This window comes from Perca flavescens, chromosome 9 (genome assembly GCF_004354835.1).
Source record: "Perca flavescens isolate YP-PL-M2 chromosome 9, PFLA_1.0, whole genome shotgun sequence".
Taxonomy (NCBI): domain Eukaryota; kingdom Metazoa; phylum Chordata; class Actinopteri; order Perciformes; family Percidae; genus Perca; species Perca flavescens.
In genome coordinates this window covers 37,140,503-37,167,816 of record NC_041339.1, presented here as the reverse complement: position 1 = coordinate 37,167,816, position 27,314 = coordinate 37,140,503, and the positions used below count along the sequence as shown (strand labels likewise).

General features: G+C 42.4%; 1 protein-coding gene and 1 long non-coding RNA gene across 2 annotated transcripts in view; both read left to right on the top strand.

Annotated features, from left to right (window-relative positions):
* Nucleotides 1–16,529, top strand: part of apc2 (APC regulator of WNT signaling pathway 2) — a 45,278-nt gene extending 28,749 nt beyond the window's left edge. Inside the window, exons 8-13 of the mRNA XM_028588355.1 lie at nt 1,381–1,789; nt 2,801–2,899; nt 6,738–6,877; nt 7,835–8,029; nt 9,228–9,442; nt 9,988–16,529. Coding sequence (XP_028444156.1) covers nt 1,381–1,789; nt 2,801–2,899; nt 6,738–6,877; nt 7,835–8,029; nt 9,228–9,442; nt 9,988–15,496 — 6,567 coding nt within the window. The 3' untranslated portion in view covers nt 15,497–16,529. The remainder of the gene's footprint in view (nt 1–1,380; nt 1,790–2,800; nt 2,900–6,737; nt 6,878–7,834; nt 8,030–9,227; nt 9,443–9,987) is intronic.
* A 4,111-nt stretch (nt 16,530–20,640) lies between these two features.
* On the top strand, nt 20,641–25,375 carry LOC114562178 (uncharacterized). Its single transcript, XR_003693447.1, has 3 exons — nt 20,641–20,685; nt 24,443–24,483; nt 25,290–25,375. It is a non-coding gene; the product is annotated as an uncharacterized LOC114562178 (long non-coding RNA).
* Nucleotides 25,376–27,314: the final 1,939 nt, after the last annotated feature.

Here is a 27,314-nt window from a genome sequence, read left to right as displayed (position 1 = left end):
GGTTTAATAAAGGGTTAATAAAGGGTTTAATGAAGGGTTATTAAAGGCTTTAATAAAGGGTTAATAGAGGGTTTAATACACGGTTTAATAAGGTTTAATAAGGGTTAATAAAGGGTTTAATAAAGGGTTAATAAAGGGTTAATAAGGGGTTATTAAAGGCTTTGATAAAGGGTTTAATAAAGGGTTAACAAAGGTTCAATACCGAGAGACATCATGGCTGTCCACAGATTTTAGATAATTTCGCAAGTAATTTTGACAGTGTGCCTATTACTTGATTCACATCCGAATAACACTAGCTAAGTATTAATAGCATTAGCTGTAGTGATGTACATAGGTCACACTGTCACTGAGAGACAGACAGAGAGAGAGAGAGAGAGAGAGAGAGAGAGAGAGAGAGAGAGTGAGAGGGAGAGAGAGAGAATTCAATTGTTTAACAGTAGCAATAGGGAATGGATGGATGGGCTTACAGGACACCACAAATGCATACAGGTCAAGACCAGAGTACAGTGTAGTACCACTTACCGCTTCTTTTGACTTTTTATTTCTCACAATGTCCACACACACACACATACAACAAAATGGTATGCTGCTCTATTATCTCAGCTTATATATATATCTCTATATATATAAATGTTTGACCTGTACTGTATATACAGGTCAAAAGTTTGGACACACCTTCTCATTCAATGCGTTTCCTTTTTATTTTCATGACTATTTACATTGTAGATTCTCACTGAAGGCCTCAAAACTATGAATGAACACATATGGAATTATGTACTTAACAAAAAAGTGTGAAATAACTGAAAACTTGTCTTATATTTTAGATTCCTCAAAGTAGCCACCCTTTGCTTTTTTTGATAACTCTGCAAACCCTTGGTGTTCTCTCAATGAGCTTCATGAGGTAGTCACCTGAAATGGTTTTACCTTCACAGGTGTGCTTTGTCAGGGTTCATTAGTGGAATTATTTCCCTTATTAATAAAAAAGCAAAGGGTGGCTACTTTGAAGAATCTAAAATATAAGACATGTTTTCAGTTATTTCACACTTTTTGGTTAAGTACATAATTCCATATGTGTTCATTCATAGTTTTGATGCCTTCAGTGAGAATCTACAATGTAAATAGTCATGAAAATAAAAAGGAAACGTTTGGCCTCGACTGTATATATATATATATATATATATATATATATATATATATATATATATATATATATATATATATATGTATGTATGTATGTATATATCGGATAGTATCGGATTGAGACTTATCGTATCAGCAGATATTTAATATTGCAAAAATCTGATCGGGATCAGGGGCCATAAAAGGTGATCTGGACTTCTCCCTAAATGTCCCGTGTGTGTCCTCTGGGCCTCCTTGCAGGTGGAGATGGTGTTCTGGCTGCTCTCCATGCTCGCTAACCGGGACAAGGACGAGATGTCCCGCACCCTGCTGGCCCTGTCCAGCTCTCAGGACAGCTGCATCGCCATGAGGAAGTCTGGCTGCGTCCCCCTGCTGGTCCAGATCCTCCACGAAGCTCCGGGCGCCAGCGCCGGCAACGCCGGTGGACCGGCGGCGGGCGAGACCACGACCACGACGGGCTGCAGCCGAGAAGCCAAATCCAGAGCCAGCGCGGCACTGCACAACATCATCTACTCGCAGCAGGACGAGGGCCAGGCCCGGAGAGAGATGAGGGTGCTGCACATGCTGGAGCAAGTCCGCACGTACTGCGACAGCGGCTGGGACTGGATGGAGAGCCACGCTGGGACCCCCGGAGGAACCAGAACCACCGGTCAGTGGGCGTGGGGGTGTGTGTGTCTGCTCTATTATCTCGGCATATATGTATATATACTATATATATATATATATATATATATATATATATATATATATATATATATATATATATATATATATATATATATATATATAGTATCGGATCGGGACTTCTTATAAGCAGATATTTAATATATTCCCAGGAAAATCTATACATTTTTCAATGCTTTTTTCAAAAAAATGTATGTTTTTTTTGTTATGTTTTTTTACCAGACTCCATGTAAATAATCAGGACTTTTAGCGTGTATAGATCCAGCATATCTCCACCAGACTCCATGTAAATAATCAGGACTTTTAGCATGTATAGAGCCAGCATATCTCCACCAGACTCCATGTAAATAATCAGGACTTTTAGCGTGTATAGAGCCAGCATATCTCCACCAGACTCCATGTAAATAATCAGGACTTTTAGCGTGTATAGAGCCAGCATATCTCCACCAGACTCCATGTAAATAATCAGGACTTTTAGCGTGTATAGAGCCAGCATATCTCCACCAGACTCCATGTAAATAATCAGGACTTTTAGCGTGTATAGAGCCAGCATATCTCCACATGTAAATGGGTGGATTAAGGGTTTATTTCAACCAAACCAGAGTGGTGATTGTTGGAAAAGTGGAAAGATGAACCAAGACGGCTTTTGGTAGTTTTATTTAGTTTCTATCCACCTTGAATGAAGTGTGATTTACCATGATAAAAGTCCTGATTATTTACATGGAGTCTGGTGTAGTTTGGTGATGGTGATTTCGGGGCTGTTTCATGTTAAACTAAAAGGATCTTACTCTTTAACTAAAAGGTCTATCTCTGTAGGGATCCATCCCATAATGTTGTCAGATGCTTAGAATAATAATCTGAGTCTGTCAGCAGCAACAACAGAACTTTTAGTTTTTGAATGCAGGGCTCTAACTTGTAACGGAGTATTTCTTCACGTTTATATTACTACTTTGACCACCTGTCTTCCTCTCTGCAGACATCCCTGAACCTGTGGACCCTCAGATCTGTCAGGCCATGTGCGCCATCATGAAGCTTTCCTTCGAAGAAGAGTACCGACGCGCCATGAACGAACTAGGTTGGTGAAAGCCCTGCAGCCCGGTATCCTACCTACTGTCACCGACACATTGGGCTGAGAGTCTGTACTATACTAGGACTTTTTAGGACTTTTTCAACATACTATACTATGACCTTATTACTTTTTCAACATGCTATATTATGACTTTTTCGACATACTATACTATGACTTTTTAGGCCTTTTTTCAACATACTATACTATGACTTTTTATGACTTTTTCGACATACTATACTATGACTTTTTTATTACTCTTCGAGATACTATATTATGACTTTTTAGACATACTATACTATGACTTTTTTCAATATACTATACTATGACTTTTTTCAATATACTATACTATGACTTTTTTCAACATGCTATACTATGACTTTTTTATCACTTTTTTCGACATACTATTCAATGAGGATGCGTTTGTCTGAGAGTCTGTTGTGTCCTCCCTAACTTCGGGACATGTTTGTCTGAGAGTCTGTTGTCTCCTCCCTAACTTCGGGACATGTTTGTCTGAGAGTCTGTTGTGTCCTCCCTAACTTCGGGACATGTTTGTCTGAGAGTCTGTTGTGTCCTCCCTAACTTTGGGACATGTTTGTCTGAGAGTCTGTTGTGTCCTAACTTTGGGACATGTTTGTCTGAGAGTCCTCCCCTAACTTTGGGACATGTTTGTCTGAGAGTCTGTGTCCTCCCTAACGGGACATGTTTGTCCTCCCCTAACTTTGGGACATGTTTGTCTGAGAGTCTGTTGTCTCCTCCCTAACCCGGGACATGTTTGTCTGAGAGTCTGTTGTGTCCTCCCTAACTTTGGGACATGTTTGTCTGAGAGTCTGTTGTGTCCTCCTCCCTAACTTTGGGACATGTTTGTCTGAGAGTCTGTTGTGTCCTCCCTAACTTTGGGACATGTTTGTCTGAGAGTCTGTTGTGTCCTCCTCCTTCGGGACATGTTTGTCTGAGAGTCTGTTGTCTCCTCCCTAACTTCGGGACATGTTTGTCTGAGAGTCTGTTGTGTCCTCCCCTAACCGGGACATGTTTGTCTGAGAGTCTGTTGTGTCCTCCTAACTTTGGGACATGTTTGTCTGAGAGTCTGTTGTGTCTTTGGGACATGTTTGTCTGAGAGTCTGTTGTGTCCTCCCTAACTTTGGGACATGTTTGTCTGAGAGTCTGTTGTGTCCTCCCCCTAACATGTTTGTCTGAGAGGGACATGTTTGTCTGAGAGTCTGTTGTGTCCTCCCTAACTTTGGGACATGTTTGTCTGAGAGTCTGTTGTGTCCTCCCTAACTTTGGGACATGTTTGTCTGAGAGTCTGTTGTGTCCTCCCTAACTTTGGGACATGTTTGTCTGAGAGTCTGTTGTGTCCTCCCTAACTTTGGGACATGTTTGTCTGAGAGTCTGTTGTGTCCTCCCTAACTTTGGGACATGTTTGTCTGAGAGTCTGAGAGTCTGTTGTCTCCTCCCTAACTTTGGGACATGTTTGTCTGAGAGTCTGTTGTGTCCTCCCTAACCGGGACATGTTTGTCTGAGAGTCTGTTGTCTCCTCCCTAACTTCGGGACATGTTTGTCTGAGAGTCTGTTGTGTCCTCCCTAACTTTGGGACATGTTTGTCTGAGAGTCTGTTGTGTCCTCCCTAACTAATGTTTGTTTGGGACATGTTTGTCTGAGAGTCTGTTGTGTCCTCCCTAACTTCGGGACATGTTTTTGTCTGTCCTCCTAAGACATGTTTGTTGAGAGTCTGTCCTCCTCCCTAACTTCGGGACATGTTTGTCTGAGAGTCTGTTGTGTCCTCCCTAACTTCGGGACATGTTTGTCTGAGAGTCTGTTGTCTCCTCCCTAACTTCGGGACATGTTTGTCTGAGAGTCTGTTGTGTCCTCCCTAACTTTGGGACATGTTTGTCTGAGAGTCTGTTGTGTCCTCCCTAACTTTGGGACATGTTTGTCTGAGAGTCTGTTGTGTCCTCCCTAACTTTGGGACATGTTTGTCTGAGAGTCTGTTTGTCCTCCTAACTTTGGGACCCTAACCCTGGGACATGTTTGTCTGAGAGTCTGTTGTGTCCTCCTAACTTTGGGACATGTTTGTCTGAGAGTCTGTTGTGTCCTCCCTAACTTCGGGACATGTTTGTCTGAGAGTCTGTTGTGTCCTCCTAACCCGGGACATGTTTGTCTGAGAGTCTAACCCGGGGACATGTTTGTCTGAGAGTCTGTTGTGTCCTCCTAACTTTGGGACATGTTTGTCTGAGAGTCTGTTGTGTCCTCCCTAACTTTGGGACATGTTTGTCTGAGAGTCTGTTGTGTCCTCCCTAACTTTGGGACATGTTTGTCTGAGAGTCTGTTGTCTCCTCCCCTAACTTGTTTGGGACATGTTTGTCTGAGAGTCTGTTGTGTCCTCCCTAACTTTGGGACATGTTTGTCTGAGAGTCTGTTGTGTCCTCCCTAACTTCGGGACATGTTTGTCTGAGAGTCTGTTGTGTCCTCCCTAACTTCGGGACATGTTTGTCTGAGAGTCTGTTGTGTCCTCCCTAACCCGGGACATGTTTGTCTGAGACTTTGGGACATGTTTGTCTGAGAGTCCTCCTCCCTAACTTTTGGGACATGTTTGTCTGAGAGTCTGTTGTGTCCTCCCTAACTTCGGGACATGTTTGTCTGAGAGTCTGTTGTCTCCTCCCTAACTTTGGGACATGTTTGTCTGAGAGTCTGTTGTGTCCTCCCTAACTTTGGGACATGTTTGTCTGAGAGTCTGTTGTGTCCTCCCTAACTTTGGGACATGTTTGTCTGAGAGTCTGTTGTCTCCTCCCTAACTTCGGGACATGTTTGTCTGAGAGTCTGTTGTGTCCTCCCTAACTTCGGGACATGTTTGTCTGAGAGTCTCTGTGGGACATGTTTGTCCTCCCTAACTTCGGGACATGTTTGTCTGAGAGTCTGTTGTGTCCTCCCTAACTTCGGGACATGTTTGTCTGAGAGTCTGTTGTGTCCTCCCTAACTTCGGGACATGTTTGTCTGAGAGTCTGTTGTGTCCTCCCTAACCCGGGACATGTTTGTCTGAGAGTCTGTTGTGTCCTCCCTAACTTTGGGACATGTTTGTCTGAGAGTCTGTCCTGTCCTCGGGACATGTTTGTCTGAGAGTAACTTTGGGACATGTTTGTCTGAGAGTCTGTTGTGTCCTCCTAACTTTGGGACATGTTTGTCTGAGAGTCTGTTGTGTCCTAACTTTGGGACATGTTTGTCTGAGAGTCTGTTGTGTCCTCCTAACTTTGGGACATGTTTGTCTGAGAGTCTGTTGTGTCCTCCCTAACTTTGGGACATGTTTGTCTGAGAGTCTGTTGTGTCCTCCCTAACTTTGGGACATGTTTGTCTGAGAGTCTGTTGTGTCCTCCCTAACTTTGGGACATGTTTGTCTGAGAGTCTGTTGTCTCCTCCCTAACTTCGGGACATGTTTGTCTGAGAGTCTGTTGTGTCCTCCCTAACTTCGGGACATGTTTGTCTGAGAGTCTGTTGTCTCCTCCCTAACTTCGGGACATGTTTGTCTGAGAGTCTGTTGTGTCCTCCCTAACTTTGGGACATGTTTGTCTGAGAGTCTGTTGTCTCCTACCTAACTTCGGGACATGTTTGTCTGAGAGTCTGTTGTGTCCTACCTAACTTCGGGACATGTTTGTCTGAGAGTCTGTTGTCCTCCTAACCTAAGTCTGTCGGGACATGTTTGTCTGAGAGTCTGTTGTCTTAACCCGGGACATGTTTGTCTGAGAGTCTGTTGTGTCCTCCCTAACTTTGGGACATGTTTGTCTGAGAGTCTGTTGTGTCCTCCCTAACTTTGGGACATGTTTGTCTGAGAGTCTGTTGTGTTTCCTTCCAGGCGGGCTGCAGGTGGTGGCCGATCTGATCCACCTGGATCAGGACATGTACGGCATGTTGAACGACCCCATCAACATGGCTCTGCGCCGCTACGCAGGGATGGCCGTCACTAACCTCACCTTCGGAGACGTCGTCAACAAGGTATTTATGTCCAAGATCCATTTTATTCAACATACAACATAGTATACTATGACTTTTTTTGACAAACTATACCAGGGGTGTCAAACTCAATTTTGATTTTTTCAAGGTCCACGCTGGAAATGATTATCACAATAAGGGCCAGACATGTTGAGTTTATTGACATGCTTTTATTTAGTAAAAAAAGAGTCAATTCACTTTGTATTATTGCATGTCTGATAAAGATTTCTCCCATACAGTTTGTTCGACATAAAACCCTAAAAAAGTCAGCAAAAAAAGTTTCTTAGCCATCGTAAGGCAAGGCAAGGCAATTTTATTTGTATAGCACAGTTCAGCAGCAATGCAATTCAAAGTACTTTATCGTAGAAAAAAAAAGTCATGAAAAACAAACATTACATTTCAAAAAGCAGCCGACTCACCACAACCTGTTTCACAGCCTGAATATTAAAAAACTCTCTGCTTCTCGGGCGAATTCTGAGTCTCAAAGTTGGCAAATTCTGCACGGCAGTGTCTCATAATTACAGTATCAAAAACAGTTTCCTCATTTTTTTGGGGTGGTGCTCAACTAGTCGGGCCAAAATGAGCTGTGAACCTAAATTGAAATGTGGGCCAGATCAAAATTTGCAAGTGGCCAGATTTGGCCCGCCTTGAATTTGACACACTATACTATGACTTTTAATGACTTTTTTCGACATACTATACTATGACTTTTAATGACTTTTTTCGACATACTATACTATGACTTTTTTTAGAACTTTTTTCGACATACTCTACTATGACTTTTTTTAGACTTTTTTCGACATTCTATACTGTGACGACATATTATATATAATATGTCTTTGTTATTAGTGACTCGGTGACAGAGAGGCCTTGGTGATTGACAGCAGCACTTTTTTAAGTCTTTATTGATTGACCAACAAACTGTCCCGTCTTTTTGACCTCCATGTGTTCTCCCTTCAGGCCACTCTGTGCTCTAAGAAGAGCTGTCTGCAGGCGCTGGTGGCCCAGCTGGCCTCCGATAGCGAGGAGCTGCATCAGGTGGTCTCCAGCATCCTGAGGAATCTGTCCTGGAGGGCCGACATCAACAGCAAGAAAGTCCTCCAAGACATCGGCTGTGTGTCTGCACTGATGACCTGCGCCCTACAGGCCACCAAGGTAACGCAATTCAAATTACTTTATTTGCTCCATGAAGGGCAATAAAGAGGCTCGAAGAGTAGCACATAAAAGATAAAACTTTGTCTGTTCACACAATATTTTATTGCATCGCCTTCTCCAATAATCAACAGATAGCATTAAAACCCCAAACACACACACAAAATATATGATTGTTATATGTTGTGAAGAGGACAGTTCACAGGCAAGGTATAAATAAATGAATACATGGTAATTCATCGCATAATGCTGTGCGTTGTAAGTACTAATGTAATAAAACATAATTTTTAACATACAGCCAAAAATCAACAAGAAATACAAATACATGAAATACCAGTGGCCGGTTGTTTAAGGGTTATTGTGAAGAAATAGAGTTGTACATAATAACAGGATGTGCTCTGTTGTGGATATGTGTCTTCATATTTTAGTAGCTAAATGGCTACTGCTACTACTATGGCTAATGTCTGTTAGTTTTGGCTAATTGGTTGTCTGAGACACAAACCAGTAGCCACTTAGCTTAGCATAAAGATGAAGCAGCTGCCTGGATCTGGAAAAAGTCATAGTATAGCATGTCGAAAAAAAGTACTAAAAAAAGTCATAGCATAGTATGTTGAAAAAGTCTTAAAAGTCATAGTATAGTATGTCGAAAAAAAGACCTAAAAAAGTCATAGTATAGTATGTCGAAAAAAAGTCCTAAAAAAGTCATTATATATATATATATATATATATATATATATATATATATATACACAGTACAGGTCAAACATTTGGACACACCTTCTCATTCAATGTGTTTCCTTTTTATTTTCATGACTATTTACATTGTAGATTCTCACTGAAGGCATCAAAACTATGAATGAACACATATGGAATTATGTACTTAACAAAAAGTGTGAAATAACTGAAAACATGTCTTATATTTTAGATTCTTCAAAGTAGCCACCCTTTGCTTTTTAATTATTGAGAGAACACCAAGGGTTTGCAGAGTTATCACAAAAAGCTTTTTGTGATAACTCTGCAAACCCTCTACAATGTAAATAGTCATGAAAATAAATAAAACAACTTTTGGCCTTGACTGTATATATATATATATATATATATAAAAGGTCACAGTAAAGTATGCTCAGTGAGTGTATGTTTTGTACGTTTGTAAACAAGCCTAATAAAACCTTTTTATTTATTTTTTTTGCTGTTTTTTCAGGAGTCTACGCTGAAGAGCCTCCTGAGCGCTCTGTGGAATCTGTCGGCTCACAGCATCGACAACAAGGTGGCCATCTGCTCGGTGGACGGCGCTCTGGGCTTCCTGGTCAGCACGCTGACGTACCGCTGTCAGACCAACTCGCTCGCCATCATCGAGAGCGGAGGAGGAATCCTCCGAAACGTCTCGAGTCTGGTCGCCACGCGGGAAGACTACAGGTTGGTTTCTGAGACACTGACTCGCATTAGCTAATAACAGACTGATGTCATGAAGTGGCGTGTGTGTGGTTGTGATATTTAAACAAATGATCCGTCAACGGCAAAATAAAAGCCTCTTTTTTACGAGAGCTGTCTGAGAGACCTCCGGTTTACAGAGGGGTGTCCGAGCGAGATTGTCCGAGAGACGAGCCAGAAGCCGGTTGTCGCGTTACTTTACGGAGCTTCTCAACTCCGAAAACTTTGAAACAAATTGTCAATTCAGCAACGATTTTAGGAAGATTGCCTATATTTGAACTCTAAGCAGTTAATTTCTCGCCTAAAACGTTGTCAGAAGTGAATTTAGTGATGAATAAGATGCCGAAAATGGATAGAATTGTCCCGTTGTTGGCCCATCTATGTACCCGCTATGGGTTGCTACTCCCTCTTATGACGTCATCACCCAGTTACTGTAAAAAACATGCTACCTTCACAGAAACCCCAATAAATGTTATTTTAACGTATTTTAACACTATTATTAAAATGTCTTTTGCTTTCTTACTTCACAGGCAAATCCTCAGGGACCACAACTGCCTCCATACTCTGCTGCAGCACCTGCGCTCCCACAGTCTGAACATAGTGAGCAACGCTTGCGGGACCCTCTGGAACCTTTCTGCCCGAAGTCCGAAAGACCAGGAGCTGCTGTGGGACCTCGGGGCGGTTAGCATGCTGCGCAACCTTATCCACTCCAAGCACAAGATGATAGCCATGGGCAGCGCCGCAGCTTTAAGGAACCTACTCACTAATCGACCCCTGAAATATAAGGACACTGCAGTCGTGTCCCCTGGCTCCTGCATGCCCTCTCTCTACATGAGGAAACAGAAGGCTCTGGAGGCGGAGCTGGATGCCAAACACCTAGCAGAGACTTTTGATACGCTTGAGAAACAGAGCCCCAAGCACCTGACCATCAACAAGCCACTACGGCACATTGAGAGCCTGGCAAAGGATTACGCGTCTGATTCTGGTTGTTTCGATGATGATGAGGCCCCTAACGTCTCCAGTAGCCTGGACACTGGGAGCTTCTCTATGCTGTCCATGTTCCTTACCAACTCTAACTTCCTGAACAACCAGCAGCGTAAGAGGGACAGTGAACCTGAGAGAGACGTGGACATGCCCCAGGTGGTCGAGAAGAGACACGCACCTCCTGACGATGTATCTGCTGCTGCAGAGAAGCTAGCTAAGAAGATCACCAACACGGTTGCCAAAATTGACAGGTTAGTGGAGGACATCACAATGCACACGTCCTCCGAGGACAGTTTCAGCCTCAGCTCTGAAGACCATTTGGCTGACTGGCCTTACGGACTGGATGAACTCAATGAAGCCCGCGCAAAATCATGCTCCCCCTGCCGTCTCTCTGAAACAAGCAGCTTGGCCCACAGGGAACGCCTCAATAGAGCCCACGCACTCTTGCGCCTCAAAACTGCCCATACAAGTGTATCAACAGACAGCCTAAACAGTGGAAGCACCAGTGATGGATACTGCGGCAGCAAAGACCAAATGCGACCTGCTCCAAAAACTCTATTGATGCAACAACGACCCAACCAGCTTGATCTTAAGGTGGCTCATCAAGATTACCTTAATGTAGGAACTGCTGTCCTGAATGAGACTAACCAGCAACATATCCCGGAGAGAGATTCTGTGGAAAACAATGATGTGACAGCTCTAGAGCTCAGCAGCACGGATGCAGAAAAGAACCAGGATCAACCTGCACAAACACCTGTCAGTGTATCCACTAAAGTCTCCTCTGACGTCAGCATGACTTCAATTAAACTGTCTCCGTCTTATCAACAGGTCCCGCTCATTCAGAGCGTGGCCAAATTTGGTGTAGCAAAGACAACCATCAATGTCCAGGCTGCCCAAGCAATGAGGAGACAAGCATGGGTACCTACTGTGATGACAGGGGGTAGTATGACAAAGTTTCCTCCAATGGCATCCGCCAGAAGCCCAACCATCGGGCCGATGGAGACGGTCCAGAAATACTCAGTGGAGAACACCCCGATTTGCTTCTCCCGCTGCAGTTCACTGTCCTCCCTCTCTTCTGGAGACGAAGCGCTGGATGAACAAAGTGAAAATGAGCTGGAGAGTGACTCGTCATTAGAAATAATAGAAGTGGAGGATGGAGAAGTGGTGAAGAGAGCTGAGGAGGATGAAACCTTGGAGGATCTGAGTGACAGTCAGCTGCTGATGACTGACTCAAAAACCTTCCCTAGCAAAGAGACCAATTCTGTCCAGATTCCCTGTCCTGCCAAAAAGGAAAAGGTGTTCCTAAGAGGAGCGTCGCCAGCCATACTTGAAGACCGATCTCCATCCAGTTCATCTGAGAACTACATCCACGAGACACCCTTGGTAATGAGTCGCTGTAGCTCAGTCAGTTCACTGGGCAGCTTTGAGTCTCCCTCTATTGCAAGCTCAATCCAAAGTGATCCATGCAGTGAGATGATTGATGGAACCATAAGCCCTAGTGATCTTCCCGACAGCCCAGGGCAAACCATGCCTCCTAGTCGAAGTAAAACTCCATGTTGTGTTGAACCAAATGGACCGGAAACACAGCCCACAGGAATAGCAGGCCAATGGGAAAGCAGCCTGCGCAAGTTCATGGAGATAGCCGACTGCAAAGAGAGGTTTAACTTTCCTCCTGACCTGGACACCATGATCTACTTCACTGTGGAAAAGCCCACTGAAAACTTCTCTTGTGCTTCGAGCTTAAGTGCTCTGCCTCTTCATGAACACTACATACAAAAAGATGTGGAGCTGAAATTGACCCCCCTACTTCAGCAAAATGACAAAAATCGTCATTTCCCTGACGAGGATGAGCAAGGATTCGACCACGGAGAGAGATATAGTGAAGGCAATTCAGACGATGACATAGAAATCTTAAAGGAATGCATCAACTCAGCAATGCCCTCCAAGTTCAGAAAAGTAAGACCTTCGCTGATGACCACTATCCCTCCTCACCTTCTCAATTCCCAGATCCGAAAGCCAATACATCTTCCCGTATACATGATGCTCCCCAATGGCAAAACCCAAATGTGTCCTGGGAGAAGAATTGTCATCCCGCAAAGGGACTTCAAATTGGATGATTCGTCGTTGACAGATTCTGCAGAAGGTACACCAGTAAACTTCTCCAGCACAACATCGCTTAGTGACGAGACACTTCAGTATCCTGTGAAGGACAGGGGGGCTAAGGACTGCACAGCCAAAGGTATGAACAAACAGGAATTGCTCGACGACGAGGCAAAGAGGATAGAAGACTTGAGGATATTCTCACACTTCCATAAACCCAACAAGATGAACTATCCACCTGAGATACAAATTAACCGAGCAACCAAACATATAGTTCCCACACAGAGGGTGCTAATGCAGAGCAAAGAGGTAGCCGATAGGGTGGCAAACCAAAGAAATCGTGATCAGTCTCCTAACCAACAAAAGAAGAGGCAAGGTCAAGGCCCAGTCAGGAAACTAGAACTGCCGGTTATTAAGCAAAACAAAGACGGTAACCTTAATATGGTATCACAAAAAGGAAAAACAATCTTTCGACAAATGACTCATTCTTCAGAGGACAGTAACAGCTTCTATGATGAAGAAAATGATGCAATGAAACGAACAAGTAGAAAACAGACCAGAGAGGCAAGTAGAAATACCCTCTCCCGGAGCATGACAAATATTGGCAGGATTGATAATTCCCAAGCGATGCCCAGAGGATTTCACAGGATAAAACAGAATCTGATTAAGGATGAATCCCTGGCATGTTACTCACTGAGCTCCTCGCTTAGTTCGCTGAGTGATGCTGAGTTTGAGGATCATAAGTCAAAAGCTCAGCAAATATGGTACAAAAACAGACACAACAAAACACTGAATATGATGAAACAAACGAAGCCTATGAACATTCACAGCCAATACGAAGAGCCGAGCTCGCCAAGCTCCGTCAGCATGGATTCGGAGGATGACCTCCTTCAGAAATGCATTACATCTGCCATGCCCAAGCAGAGAAGGAAGCTTGCTGCCAGGAAGAGGAAGGCAGAAAATATTCAAAAACAAAAGGCCTCTGATGGGTGGAACATGGATGAGGAAATGGATAGTGATGACACGGCATGGGATAAAGATTCAGACCTCAACAGTATTGAATGGAGAGCCATACAAGAAGGTGCTAATTGTGTAGTCACTGGGCTGCAGGCATCAAAGTCTCAGGACCCATCCTCTGAAGAAACTGAATCAGTCCTGTCATTCATGTCAACATCCAGCTTCACACCCAAAGAAAGGAAATTTGCTAAAGACAAAAAGGCAAATAAACCTCTAGACTTCGCACAGCGCAAGCCAGTTCCGAACTTACCAGTGGTTTTCCGAGGCAGGACAGTGATCTATACACCGATAAAAGAGGCGGCTCCATCACAAATACCTCCTCCCAGAAAAGTACCTACCAAGACAGATGCTCCAAAGAACCCGAACCTTGCTCAGCACAGATCTAAGAGCCTTCACCGATTAGGTTACCCCCAGGACATTGAACTGTCTTTGCCAAAGAGGAGCTCTACTCCGCCTCCAAGGATACCAAAAAGTTCATCCTCTGGATCATCGCAAAGCTCTACACCATCCAAACAGTCGCAGAAGAAGATAACATCCCCGATTCAGACAAATAAATCCATCCAGAAAAAGAATGCCTCCCCAGCTAGCAGCCCCCCTGAAAGAAGGGGACGCTCTCCTGTTGTGAATCAAAATCAAAAATCCCCACCACCCAAAACTCAAAAGTCACCGGTCCGTATCCCTTTTATGCAAAATGCAGTAAGGCCCAGAGCTCTGTCACCTCTGGTTACTAACCAAACAAGCGGAAGACAAACCAATCAGGTCAACGGAAAAAGGGTGCCCCCTGCCAATCGATTCGAAATGGTCAGGATGTCTTCTGTCCATTCAAGCGGCTGCGAGTCTGAGCGCAATGGATTCCTGAGACAGCTGACTTTCATTAAGGAATCACAGACTGCATTAAGGCGTGACGGCTCTGCACGCAACATGCCTCGATCTCAGAACGGATCCCCCCGCAGAGCAGTTCCTGGAGCTTCGGCTGTCTTCCTCTGCTCGTCACGCTGTCAGGAACTCAAGGCTGCGCAAGCCCATAGAAGGGTGCAAGTAAAAGATCCAAGACAAGAACAGCAAGTCCAGAAGCCAGAGCGTGGCCTTCAGAAGCAGAGCACAACCCTCTCTAGAGCGACCTCCAGTGAACGTGACCTATCTGCAAGACGCTCGGCCAGGAGAACTAGCTCTGAAAGCCCCTGCAGGGTGGCTCAGCGAAAGGGCCCTGGAAGAGTGTCCGCAGCCAGGCAGCAAGAAGACAAAGATACCTTTAAACGTCACGCCTCGTCACCGAGCATAAACATACTGAGCAGAGTGACCAGCCGTTCTTCCCTCCGCTCGTCATCATCCGATTCGAGCGGCAGAGCCAAGAGCGAGGATGACACAAAGAAGAAAGGGCAGAGATCTGCATCCCGGCTGAACGACAGAGTCACCTGGAGGAGGATCAGAGATGAAGATGTACCTCAGATCCTGAAAAGCACTCTGCCAGCCAATGCATTACCTCTGGCGCCTTCTCCTGATGGGGAAAGGACAAAGCCACCAGCTCTTCCAGGAAAACTGCCAACCATTCTACTCGCATCTCGAAAGACAAGTGATGCAACCGTCCAGACAGAAGATTTTTCCAACAAGACCAACTCGAGCACCTCTCCGGCGGTTGAAACGGCTCGAGCGATCTCAGACGAAGTGGCCCGATCGGCGCTGCTCAGAAAGATTAGTGTCCCCTCTGGGAGTAACATCCAGGACGGAGATTCAGACGTCTCCCTGAGGGGCCACAGCAACGTCTCCACAGGAACCTCCGACAGCCACGTTGGCGGAGTTGTCCATTTCCGCCAAGGATCCCCCAGCAAGGCCGCCCGAATCACCCCATTTAATTACACCCCAAGCCCCATTTCCTGCTGCACGCAAGACACACAGAGCCAAGCAGCCCCAATCAATGAAAAGTCAGGGGAAAAGTGAAGTGAGTCTTAAAAAGTAGAGAGTATTACTGGACGACTTTACTGTGTTCCTGAATGAGACTCAGTACTCAGGTGGACAGACTCGTGCGAGTGTGCTGGCCCCTATACCTCGGATATTGACCCTTTACTTTCCCCCATTCAGACATTTGCATTCAAGTTTTTCTCTCTGAACAACTGATCACAGCTTCCACCTACCATTCATAACAGAGTTGGATGTATGCATTGAGAAAGGTCTGACGTGAACAGACCGTCAATAACTTTTCAGAGATGCATTTCGGAGAAAAATCTCACATGAAACGGAAGAGCATCTTTTTGTACTTTTCTTTTTGTATTTGTAGAATAATCATTGGCTGGTAGAAATGTAGTGAAAACATAAAGCAAGCAAAAGACAATGAACTTGATTTCAGCACATAAATCACCATCGGTCTCCTGGACAGAATCGATAAAAGAACAATATTATGCAAACTTTTGAAGGATTACTCAGCTGGACTTTTACCTGAGAAGGTACAAAACTGTGGGGGGACTGTTGCAAACTCTCACAAAGTACGCAAATACACTGAGATGTAAAATATGTTTTACATACAGCAAATCAACGCTTTGGGCCTTGGCCTCAACACTCAACTAAATGCATTACACTGTTAGCCATTCCTGTTACAAACAGAGTCCAGTAGGGCTGGGGTTACACTTCTTCAAATTAAAAGTGAATCATCTTCAATCTATTTGTCTTAATCTTTCAAAACTCTAGCTAGTAGATGTCTAGATTATATTAATGTGATTTTAGACTGATCTTAATGTGTTTTACAGGTTGACAGGATGAAACTTTCAAAACGTAAACTTAAAAAAGCTAAAAATGTAGGAAGGGACAAAAAAATTAAGTCATTTTGAAACATGATTTAATAATTTGAGGGAACTCGTTAACTTCAGGGTTGGAGTTGGCGGTAAGAATAAAATCTCTCATGGTATATAGAATTATTACGGAGCTATGAAGGGATCCACACACATACACACACACCTACACCTACAAAGACACACACCTACACACACAACTACAAACATACACACACACAGTTACATACACACACACCTTCAAACACAGACACACACCTACACACAGCTACACACACACACACAAACACACACACACACCTACACATACATACACACACACACCTACAATCACACACACACACACACACACAGCTACACACAGATAATTCCATACGGTAGATTTCCTCTTATCGCCCAACTCTACTTGTGGGAGTTAAATAAGGATTCAGAGCTTTAACATTATTAATTTGAGGATATTATTTATCACAACTTATCACCCTGACGCCTACTGGACTCTTTCATCACTGCTGCACAACATATTAGAGCAAAGTCTGTCGTTCTACAAACTATCAGCTGATTCTGGGTAACGTCACTCTCTCTCCTGTGTCTTCATCAGTGTTGTAAATAACATGCAGATATACAAAATCTTCAAAGCTTCCTGGTAGGGCAAAATAATCTCTGTGTTGCTCACTGACAGCATGCCAATATATTCACTGTACACACACACACACAGACATACACAGATATACACACACAGAGAGACACAGACAGACATACACACACACACACAGACACACACACACAGACATACACAGAAACACACACCTACACACACACACACACAGACATACACAGTCACACACAGACACACACAGACATACACAGACACACACACACACACACACACACACACACAGAGACACACATTTACAGACACACACACAAAATACCAACCCACACATACACACACACCTACGAACACACACATGTGCACACACACACACAGAAACACACACACAACCGACCAACACACAGCTACATACACACACCTACACACACACACAGAAACTACAAACACACACCTACACACACACAACTGTTGTGTTTGCTACTAGATTCAGGCTCTGTTTGCTGTTGAGTATTTCCAAGAAACGAACAAGACTTGATTCAGCAACAGTCGGGCTTCTGGTCCTTCGAGCCCTTCGAGTCCTTCGAGTCCTTCGAGTCCTTCGAGTCCTTCGAGACCTTTGAGTCAAGTCTTTATAAACATGTTAATATCTGCTTAACTGTGTTGCCGTGTAAGTAGTGATAGGTGGAGAAGAAGTCCATTATAAAAGACGAAGCATATTCTCTGTAGTTGTTCCACCAGTCCTCCATGTGTGTTCGGGGGGGTCAGAGACAGAAGGACCATGTTTCTACATCCAGGGGGGGCTGTTCATGCATTAAAACCAGGTTTGGGATTTAACACTTTGACCCTGCTGGGTTTCCTAAAGCATGTTTTCAGTTTGAATAAAAGCCCAAATAACCTTTCAAGTCCCACTGCCCATTTTTATTTCAACACTGAAATCTTCTGTTAATCTTTTACATCAAATATTCACCTGTTGGATGTGGGTTTGAATAACACAAACAGACACACACACACCTACAAACAGACACACACACACAAACACCTACAAACAGACACACACACAAACACAGACAAACCTACAAACAAACACACAAACACACACACAGAAACGCCCACACAGAAACACACACCTACACACACACACACACCTTCAAACACAACTTCAAACACACACTCACCTACACACACCTACACACAAACACACACCTACAAACACACACCTGCAAACACACACCTACAAACAAACACACACACCTACAAACACACACACCTACAATCACACACACCTACAAAACACACACCTACAAACACACTTACAAAAACACACTTACACACACACACCTACGAACAGACACACAAACCTACACACACACACACCTGTTGTGTTTGCTACTAGATTCAGGCACTGTTTGCTGTCAGGAAACAACAAATATTTGATTCAGCAAGGGTCAGGCTTCTGGTCCTACGAGTCCTTCTGGTCCTTCTAGTCCTTCGAGTCCTTCTAGTCCTTCTGGTCCTTCGAGTCCTTCTAGTCCTTCTGGTCCTTCTGGTCCTTCGAGTCAAGTCTTTATAAACATATTAATATCTGCTTAACTGTGTTGCCGTGTAAGTAGTGATAGGTGGAGAAGAAGTCCATTATAAAAGACGAAGCATATTCCCCGTTTTTATTTCAACACTGAAATCTTCTGACCATGTTTCTACATCCAGGGGGGGCTGTTCATGCATTAAAACCAGGTTTGGGATTTAACACTTTGACCCTGCTGGGTTTCCTAAAGCATGTTTTTAGTTTGAATAAAAGCCCAAATAACCTTTCAAGTCCCACTGCCCATTTTTATTTCAACACTGAAATCTTCTGTTAATCACACACACACACGAACAGACAAACCTACAAACAGACACACACACACACACACAGAAACGCCCACACAGAAACACACACACATAAACACACCTACACACACACACCTTCAAACACACACTCACCTACACACAGCTACACACACACACAAACACACACAGACACACACACACAAACAGAAACACACACGAACAGACAAACCTACAAACAGACACACACACACACACAAAGAAACGCCCAAACAGAAACACACACACACACACACACTCAAACACACACCTACAAACACACACCTTCAAACACAACTTCAAACACACACTCACCTACACACACCTACACACACACACCTACACACACACACCTACACACAAACACACACCTACAAACACACAAACACACACCTTCAAACACACACCTAAAAACACACACCTACAAACACCTACACACACACACCTACAAACACACACACCTACACACACACACGCACCTACACACACACACACCTACAAACACACACCTACAGACCTACACACACATGTCTGTATTACTATCTTAAAATGCCTGGGAGCCTCTTCTGTGTATGACTTGGTCCAAATAGTAAATACAAATAACCCTTACTCCAACATCAACACGTGGTTAAGCTGTCTCTTACACATTCTCACATCCTCAACATAATAAAAGATCTCGTCTGTCACATGCTCGTCTCTCAGCCCTGATGCACATTCACCTGTCAGAGCAGACCACAGAGACATTTGACCCAAAGCCTTCTGTTGACCTGTGGATGGAGACAGCTAATCGGAGGCTCAATCAAGGACAGAGAGGTGCATCTTCATCATCTACCATGCAGGAAGCTGAAGTAGAGGACAGTGGTGCAGGCACTGAGGAGGACAGTGAGGAAGACTGCACTTATTAAGACCACGCTACAAAATGGGGTGAGTACCAGACACCATCTGCTGGTACTCACCTGAGTAACTCACTGAAAAAAGTTATGTGCACCCCTGGCTATGATGATCAAAGAACATTGTAAAAAAAGTGACAGAAAATGTTGGAAAAAAATCGACAATAACATCGGAAATTTGTGACAAAAACAATTGGAAAAAAAAAAAAAAAAAAAAAAGTGACAAAAACATCGGAAAAAAGTGAGAAATTATTTTTTTCAAAAAGTGACAAAAACGTTTTAATTAGAAATGTTTGAAAATAACATCGAAAATTTGTGACAAAAAAATTTGAAAAAAAATTGAAAAAAATTTGAAAAAAATGTGAACAAAATTTGAAAAAAATTTGAAAAAAATGTGAAAAAAATTTGAAAAAAATTGACAAATTATTTTTTTCAAAAAGTGACAAAAACGTCACCAAAAAAAAGTTTTAATTAGAAATATTCACCCAGAAAAACCAAACCAAAGCCTGCATGGTGGAGGGTGAGACAAGCCGAGGGTTAATCCAGGCCTTTCTATCAGCGTTAGGGGATCAAAACCTGGTCTGAGGTCCACAGGGATGCAAATGGGCCACATCAGCTCTCTTTGGGTTCACTGCAGACCAGAACTAACAAATTAGACTGCACATGTCTTCCTCAGAAGTCAAGTATAAGAGCAGTCTTTGTTTTTGCCGTGCAGTTTCGGGATGTTCATGTAAATCATGTCTGTCAAACTCAAAAGGAATACCAAAGACATGTTTAGATGAAGGTAACAGGGATTGTCCCGGTGCTCCCGATTAGCCAATCAGGGCCTGACGATACAGATCTGACACGTTGATATTTTAATATTCAAATAACAGCCAGAGTGTATGAAGAGAATTAATAAAGTGTTGAGAGCAGTCTCCGTCGGCACAGAAAGGGAGAACCATCAGAGCAGAGAGAAGCTGTGGACATTCACAAGATGTAAGTTATAAACTATATCAGTTATATAAGTTCTAAACTATATAAGTTATATAAGTTCTAAACTATATCAGTTATATAAGTTATAAACTCGGCTGGTTGATTTAACATTTTAATATCTGTGTTGTCCTCACGGATAAAAAAACGTTAGCACTTTTTTCAACATTTCTTTTGCATTTTTTTCCAACTTCCTGCACTTTTTATTGAATTTATTTTCAACGTTTTTTATGCTTTTTTGATATTTTTGTTGGTTTTTGTCGCTTGGTTTGACTGATTGTCACTACTACCAACTTATACCACGAGTTTTACACTTATTATTGGAAATCAGAGTCAATAAACCTAAGTTTTGAGTTTAAAAAGCAGAAATATGGTATAATATTGAATAAAATACCCAAAATTCAATGAAAGTAGTGAACTGATCCTTTATTTTACTTCAGAAGAGCGTTAAATGGAACCATCTATGTTCATTTTTGGCAATTTGGTTGAAAGAAACCCAAATTTCTGATATAGACACTTTGAAAATGGGTCGAATTCCACAGGAGGGTTAAATGTTTGTAAAGATGTAAGTTATAAACTATATAAGTTATTAACTCGGCTGTTTGATTTCACATTTTAATGTTTGTGTGGATTTGCAGAAGAGGGATTGTATTCAACGTAATACTGCATGTAAAATCTGATTCATATAATGATAAGGTTTACAAGTCTTCTTCAAACTCTTTTTTTTTATATCTCAATATTTAACACTCCTGTTGTCTTCGGGTCAAGTTTGACACGTTATCAAAATGTCTATATCAGAAATATGGGTTTCTTTTTAAACAAATGACCCAAAATTAACATGGATGGTTCCCTCCAACGGTCTTCACAAGTACAATTAATGATCACTATACTTTCATTACATTTTGTGTGTTTTCTTAGATTTTATAGCATTTGAAAACAATTTAAACGGTTTCTAAAACAGTATTCTGACTAAACTTTGACTTACACCAGACTGTGATTATCCATCAACATACATTACTCTAATATTAGTCAAAATAATTCATAATTTCTGCTTTTTTGACTCAAAAATGTGCTATAATTTCCTTTAAAAGAGGTTTATTGACCATGAATTCCAAAGATAAGAGTAACAGTACAGTGGTAATAAGTTGGTGAGTGGCGCGTATACAGTACTGGTGGAGTATTAACAGTTGTATGTCTGTACTTTGTGTGTGTGTGTGTGTGTGTGTGTGTGTGTGTGTGTGTGTGTGTGTGTGTGTGTGTGTGTGTGTGTGTGCATGTGTCTGTGTGTGTATGTGTGTCTGTGTTTGTGTGTGTGTCTGTGTGTGTGTGTGTGTGTGTGTGTGTGTGCATGTGTGCATGTGTGTCTGTGTTTGTGTGTGTGTCTGTGTTTTGTGTGTGTGTGTGTGTGTGCATGTGTGTCTGTGTGTGTCTGTGTTTGTGTGTGTGCATGTGTGTGCATGTGTGTCTGTGTTTGTGCATGTGTGTCTGTGTGTGTGTGTGTGTGTGTGTGTGTGTGTGTGTGTGTGTGTGTGTGTGTGTGTGTGTGTGTGTGTGTGTGTGTGTGTGTGTGTGTGTGTGTGTGTGTGTGTGTGTGTGTGTCTGTGTGTGTGCATGTGTGTCTGTGTGTGTGTGTGTGTGTGTGTGTGTGTGTGTGTGTCTGTGTGTGTGTGTGTGTGTGTGTGTGTGTGTGTGTGTGTGTGTGTGTGTGTGTGTTTGTGTGTGTGTATCAATCAGCTAAAACAGAGCTTTTAGTGGACTCTAACTGATGCTGAACATCTGTCCTGTAGGGTTACATTACAGCTTGTTTCTTTCTTTGGACCATTTTTAAAGCTAGTTGTTCCCATCAGTCACTGAGACACAAACACATGGGAACATAGAGTCCAGGTTGATAAAAAACCCAAAAGTTACCCTTCAAGATGCAGCTGAATGTGATGAATAGTTAAATCTCTGATTTGCATCCTGAGGGACTGGCTTATACACTGTATCCCTAAACATAAAGACAGGCTGTTCTTCTGTCTGTTTCCCCCTCACTCCACCAACATATTAACATAGTTTTCAAATTATTTCCTTTAACTCAAATTCAAAAAGTCCCCAACAGGAAACATATGAATGCTAATGTCACATTTTAAGGTGTTACACTGTTGACTTGTGTCTCTGTGTGTCTGTGTGTGTGTGTGTGTGTGTGTGTGTGTGTGTGTGTGTGTGTGTGTGTGTGTGTGTGTGTGTGTGTGTGTGTGTGTGTGTGTGTGTGTGTGTGTGTGTGTGTTGTAACTTTAATAAATGCAACATCTTTTCCAAAAGTCAGTAAGTAATCATGTAAAATAATCCTGAAAGTTACCTTTAAGGGCCTTGCTCAAGTCAATTGTGCTGGGTGCAAGATAGGGCCCTATATCTTTGTAACACAAGTTTGGGTAATAATACCTTGACAGAGACATTCTTAATCTTGTTATGGATAAAGTTTGTCCATGCTTTCTCCCGCTCTACGTTACTAAATAAGGAATAACAGAAACATGTTTAGATGAAGGTAACAAGGGGAAGTTTCCAGGCCATGATACAGATCAGACATTTTGATATTTTAATATTCAAAGTGACACCAGAGTGTATGAAGAGGATTAATAAAGTGTTGAGAGCACAGAAAGGGAGAACCATCAGAGCAGAGTGAAGCTGTTGGACATTCACAAGATGTAAGTTATAAACTATATAAGTTGGAAACTAGCATTTGTAGCTAACTCTGGCTTGTTTACAGCAAGTAATTTGTCTGTTGATCAATGAGCATTGTCCCTATCAAATAAATAAATAAATAAAATATAAGTTATAAACTCGGCTGTTTGATTTCACATTTTAACGTTTGTGTTGTCGTCCTCGTCAACCGTGCTACTTTTTATTTTTCTGGGTCAAAATTTATTATTTAACTCACGTCTTGGTCGTCTTTTTCGACACTTCTGTCGCTTTTCAGCAAAGTTTTTTATACGTTTTTTTTGTCACTTCTTACCGATGTTTTTGGCACATTTTTCCTGCGCTTTTTTTTTATGTTTTGTTGTTTTTTTCGACATTTTTGTCACTCTTTTTAAAGTTATTTATTTATCATTTTTTCTCTCCAAATGCTATTAAATTGAATAAAACACCCAAATTCAATGCTGATCTTTTATTTTACTTGTGAAGAGTGTCATATATAGAACCATCCATGTTATTTTTTGACAATTTGGTTAAAAGAAACCCAAATTTCTGATATAGAAACCTTTTCAATAAGTTATAAACTCGGCTGTTTGATTTAACATTTTAATGCTTGTGTGGTCCTCCCGGCTAAAGCAATACTGGCACTTTTTTAAAAATTTTTTGTAGATTTTCTTTAGTTTTGTCGCTTTTATCAACTTTTTTTATAAAGTTTTTGACGTTTTTTTTAATATTTTTGTTGCTTATCAGCATTTTAACATTTATTGCAGTCAAAAAAGTTTAACAAGTCAACAGTGTAACACCTTGAACTGTGACATTTGCATTCATACGCTTCCTGTTGGCCTTTTTGAATTTGTGTTAAAATAAATAATAAAATCATATTCAAATGTTGGCGGAGTGAGTTAAGCCGTCGGGAGGGAGGGGGGGAGAAACGGACAGAAGAACAGCCTTTTATGTTTAGGGATACAGTATATAACCCAATCTTTGATTTGCATCCTGAGTGATTGGCTCATACACTGCATCCCTAAAACATAAAGACGGGCTGTTCTACTATCTGCCAAAAATAACTGTGTTTATTATCATCTAACAGGGTGAAGATGCAGTGGAGTCTGTTTGTGTTCATTGTGATGGGTAAGTGGATCATCTGGACAGCTCACTCCTCATCAACTCCAAGTCACATTTCAGTTAATAATATGAGTTCATTTAAACGGTAATTTAGTTGTTTTCCAGCTGGATTTTCCTGTGTAAGTGTCTGACAGACTCAGATTATTATTCTAAGTGTGTGACAACATTATGGGATGGATCCCTACAGAGATAGACCTTTTAGTTAAAGAGTAAGATCCTTTTAGCTTAACATGAAACAGCCCCGAAATCACCATCACCAAACTCCACCAGACTCCATGTAAATAATCAGGACTTTTAGCGTGTATAGAGCCAGCATATCTCCACCAGACTCCATGTAAATAATCAGGACTTTTAGCGTGTATAGAGCCAGCATATCTCCACCAGACTCCATGTAAATAATCAGGACTTTTAGTGTGTATAGAGCCAGCATATCTCCACCAGACTCCATGTAAATAATCAGGACTTTTAGCGTGTATAGAGCCAGCATATCTCCACCAGACTCCATGTAAATAATCAGGACTTTTTAGCGTGTATAGAGCCAGCATATCTCCACCAGACTCCATGTAAATAATCAGGACTTTTAGCGTGTATAGAGCCAGCATATCTCCACCAGACTCCATGTAAATAATCAGGACTTTTAGCGTGAATAGAGCCAGCATATTTCCACATGTAAATCTAAACCAAACCAGAGTGTTTATTGTTAAAAGGATCTTACTCTTTAACATCAGTCACTTAGACACAAAAACATGAGAAAATAGAGTCCAGGTTTAAAAACAAAACAAAGTTTCTTTCAGTTTCTTCTCTGTCATCAGGTCAGTGTTCCTCCATTGGGGGTCACCTGTATGACTACCACTTCATTGGAGAGAAGAAGACCTGGAAAGAAGCCCAGGAGTATTGCAGAAAGAACCACACTGTCCTGGCCACAGTGTCTAACCAGACAGACATGAAGAGACTCCTTAACTCCACGACTGAACAGTATCCAGACGGAGCCTGGATTGGGCGGCAAAACAAAACAACAAACCGTGTGTGGCGCTGGTCTCAGCCAGGGGTGGAGTTCAACAAGAGTGAGAGTGAATGGTCCTCAACACAGCCGGATAATGTAGGCGATCAGGAGATCTGTGTGAGGATGAATCGTGACCCATGGGATGACGACTCTTGTTCTACAAAATATAAATGTATCTGCTATGACGGTGAGAATATGTGGCTCATAGAGTCTGTTCTCCCCTGAAAAACTCCCCCATGAGTTGGTTTGTTCCAGCATCATTCTGACCTGTATTCATGTTTGTAGTGGCGGCGCCCTCTAGTGGTCGTAGTAGTTCTGACTTTTGTCCCCCCCCCACCCCCCCTCTAATCTGACCCACAGGAGAGTTTTCCGTCCTCATATCTAAACCAGAGAAGGTAACGGTGGTGGTTTTAAACACGTGGTTAACGTTGTGAAGACGTGACATCACTTCCTGAAGGTTACCACAGAACATGACGTAGCTCCGTTTTAAGTTAAAAAAAACTATGTTTCCTTTTTTTTCTCCAAACTGGTCAGGAACCCCAGTCTCCTGGGTGAAAGTCCTACCAGGACATTTGGTGCTCTTATACTTCCTCACTTTACTTCCTGCTTTGCTCCCGTCAGAACTACTACGACCACTAGAGGGCGCCGCCACTAGAAACATCAATATAGGTCAGAATGATGCTGGAACAAACCAACTTATAGGGGAGTTTTTACGAAGAAAGTCTCTGAATTGATATCACATTATTGTTTGGAAATAAGAATAATGCAGGAGTTCATGAGACTAAATAAAAACCAAAAAGTTTGTCTGTGTGTTCCAGACAACCAGAAGAATTTTTCTGTCAGTTCCTCTGAGATGACCTGGACAGAGGCTCAGAGCTACTGCAGAGTACATTACACTGACCTGATCAGTGGAGTCAAACAGATAGAAGACTTCAAGAGACAGCAACCGGATTATGCAAAACAGTGCCGGCATGATAAACCCTGCCCTTTCTGGATCGGCCTGTTCAGAGACTCTGACTGGAGTTGGTCAGATGGGAGCAGTTTCTCTTTCAGATCCTGGGATGAAGGTAAAGATGAAGACCCTAAGAAGAAATGTGCTATGACTACGTTAAATGGAAATTGGAGCTCCGATGACTGTAATAACACCAAACCCTTCTTCTGCTACGACGGTGAGTTTATCAGAAGGTCTCTCTAACGGTACCGTACATCTACATCTGTTTAATGATTCACTTTATTTATTAGTTTAATATAAGTATTATGGTATGAGGTTCATCGTTGATAATGATATAACTCACGATAAATAAACAGATAAAGTGTTCTCAGTTCTGCTAAAATACAACAAACTGCTTGTTAGATTTAAAACAAATGTTACAGCTGTTATTTAAACTGTCCTGTTGGTCTCCAAGGGCGGAGCATTTGGATCTCTGCACCTGATTGACTCCCCTTCTCCCCTGATTGACTCCCCTTCTCCCCTGATTGACTCCCCTTCTCCCCTGATTGACTCTCCTTCTCCCCTGATTGACTCCCCTTCTCCCCTGATTGACTCTCCTTCTCCCCTGATTGACTCTCCTTCTCCCCTGATTGACTCTCCTTCTCCCCTGATTGACTCCCCTTCTCCCCTGATTGACTCTCCTCCTTCTCCCCTGATTGACTCTCCTTCTCCCCTGATTGACTCCCCTTCTCCCCTGATTGACTCTCATTCTCCCCTGATTGACTCTCCTTCTCCCCTGATTGACTCTCCTTCTCCCCTGATTGACTCTCCTTCTCCCCTGACAGATTCAGTGATCCTGATCAACCAGAGCATGATCTGGGAGGATGCGTTATACTACTGCAG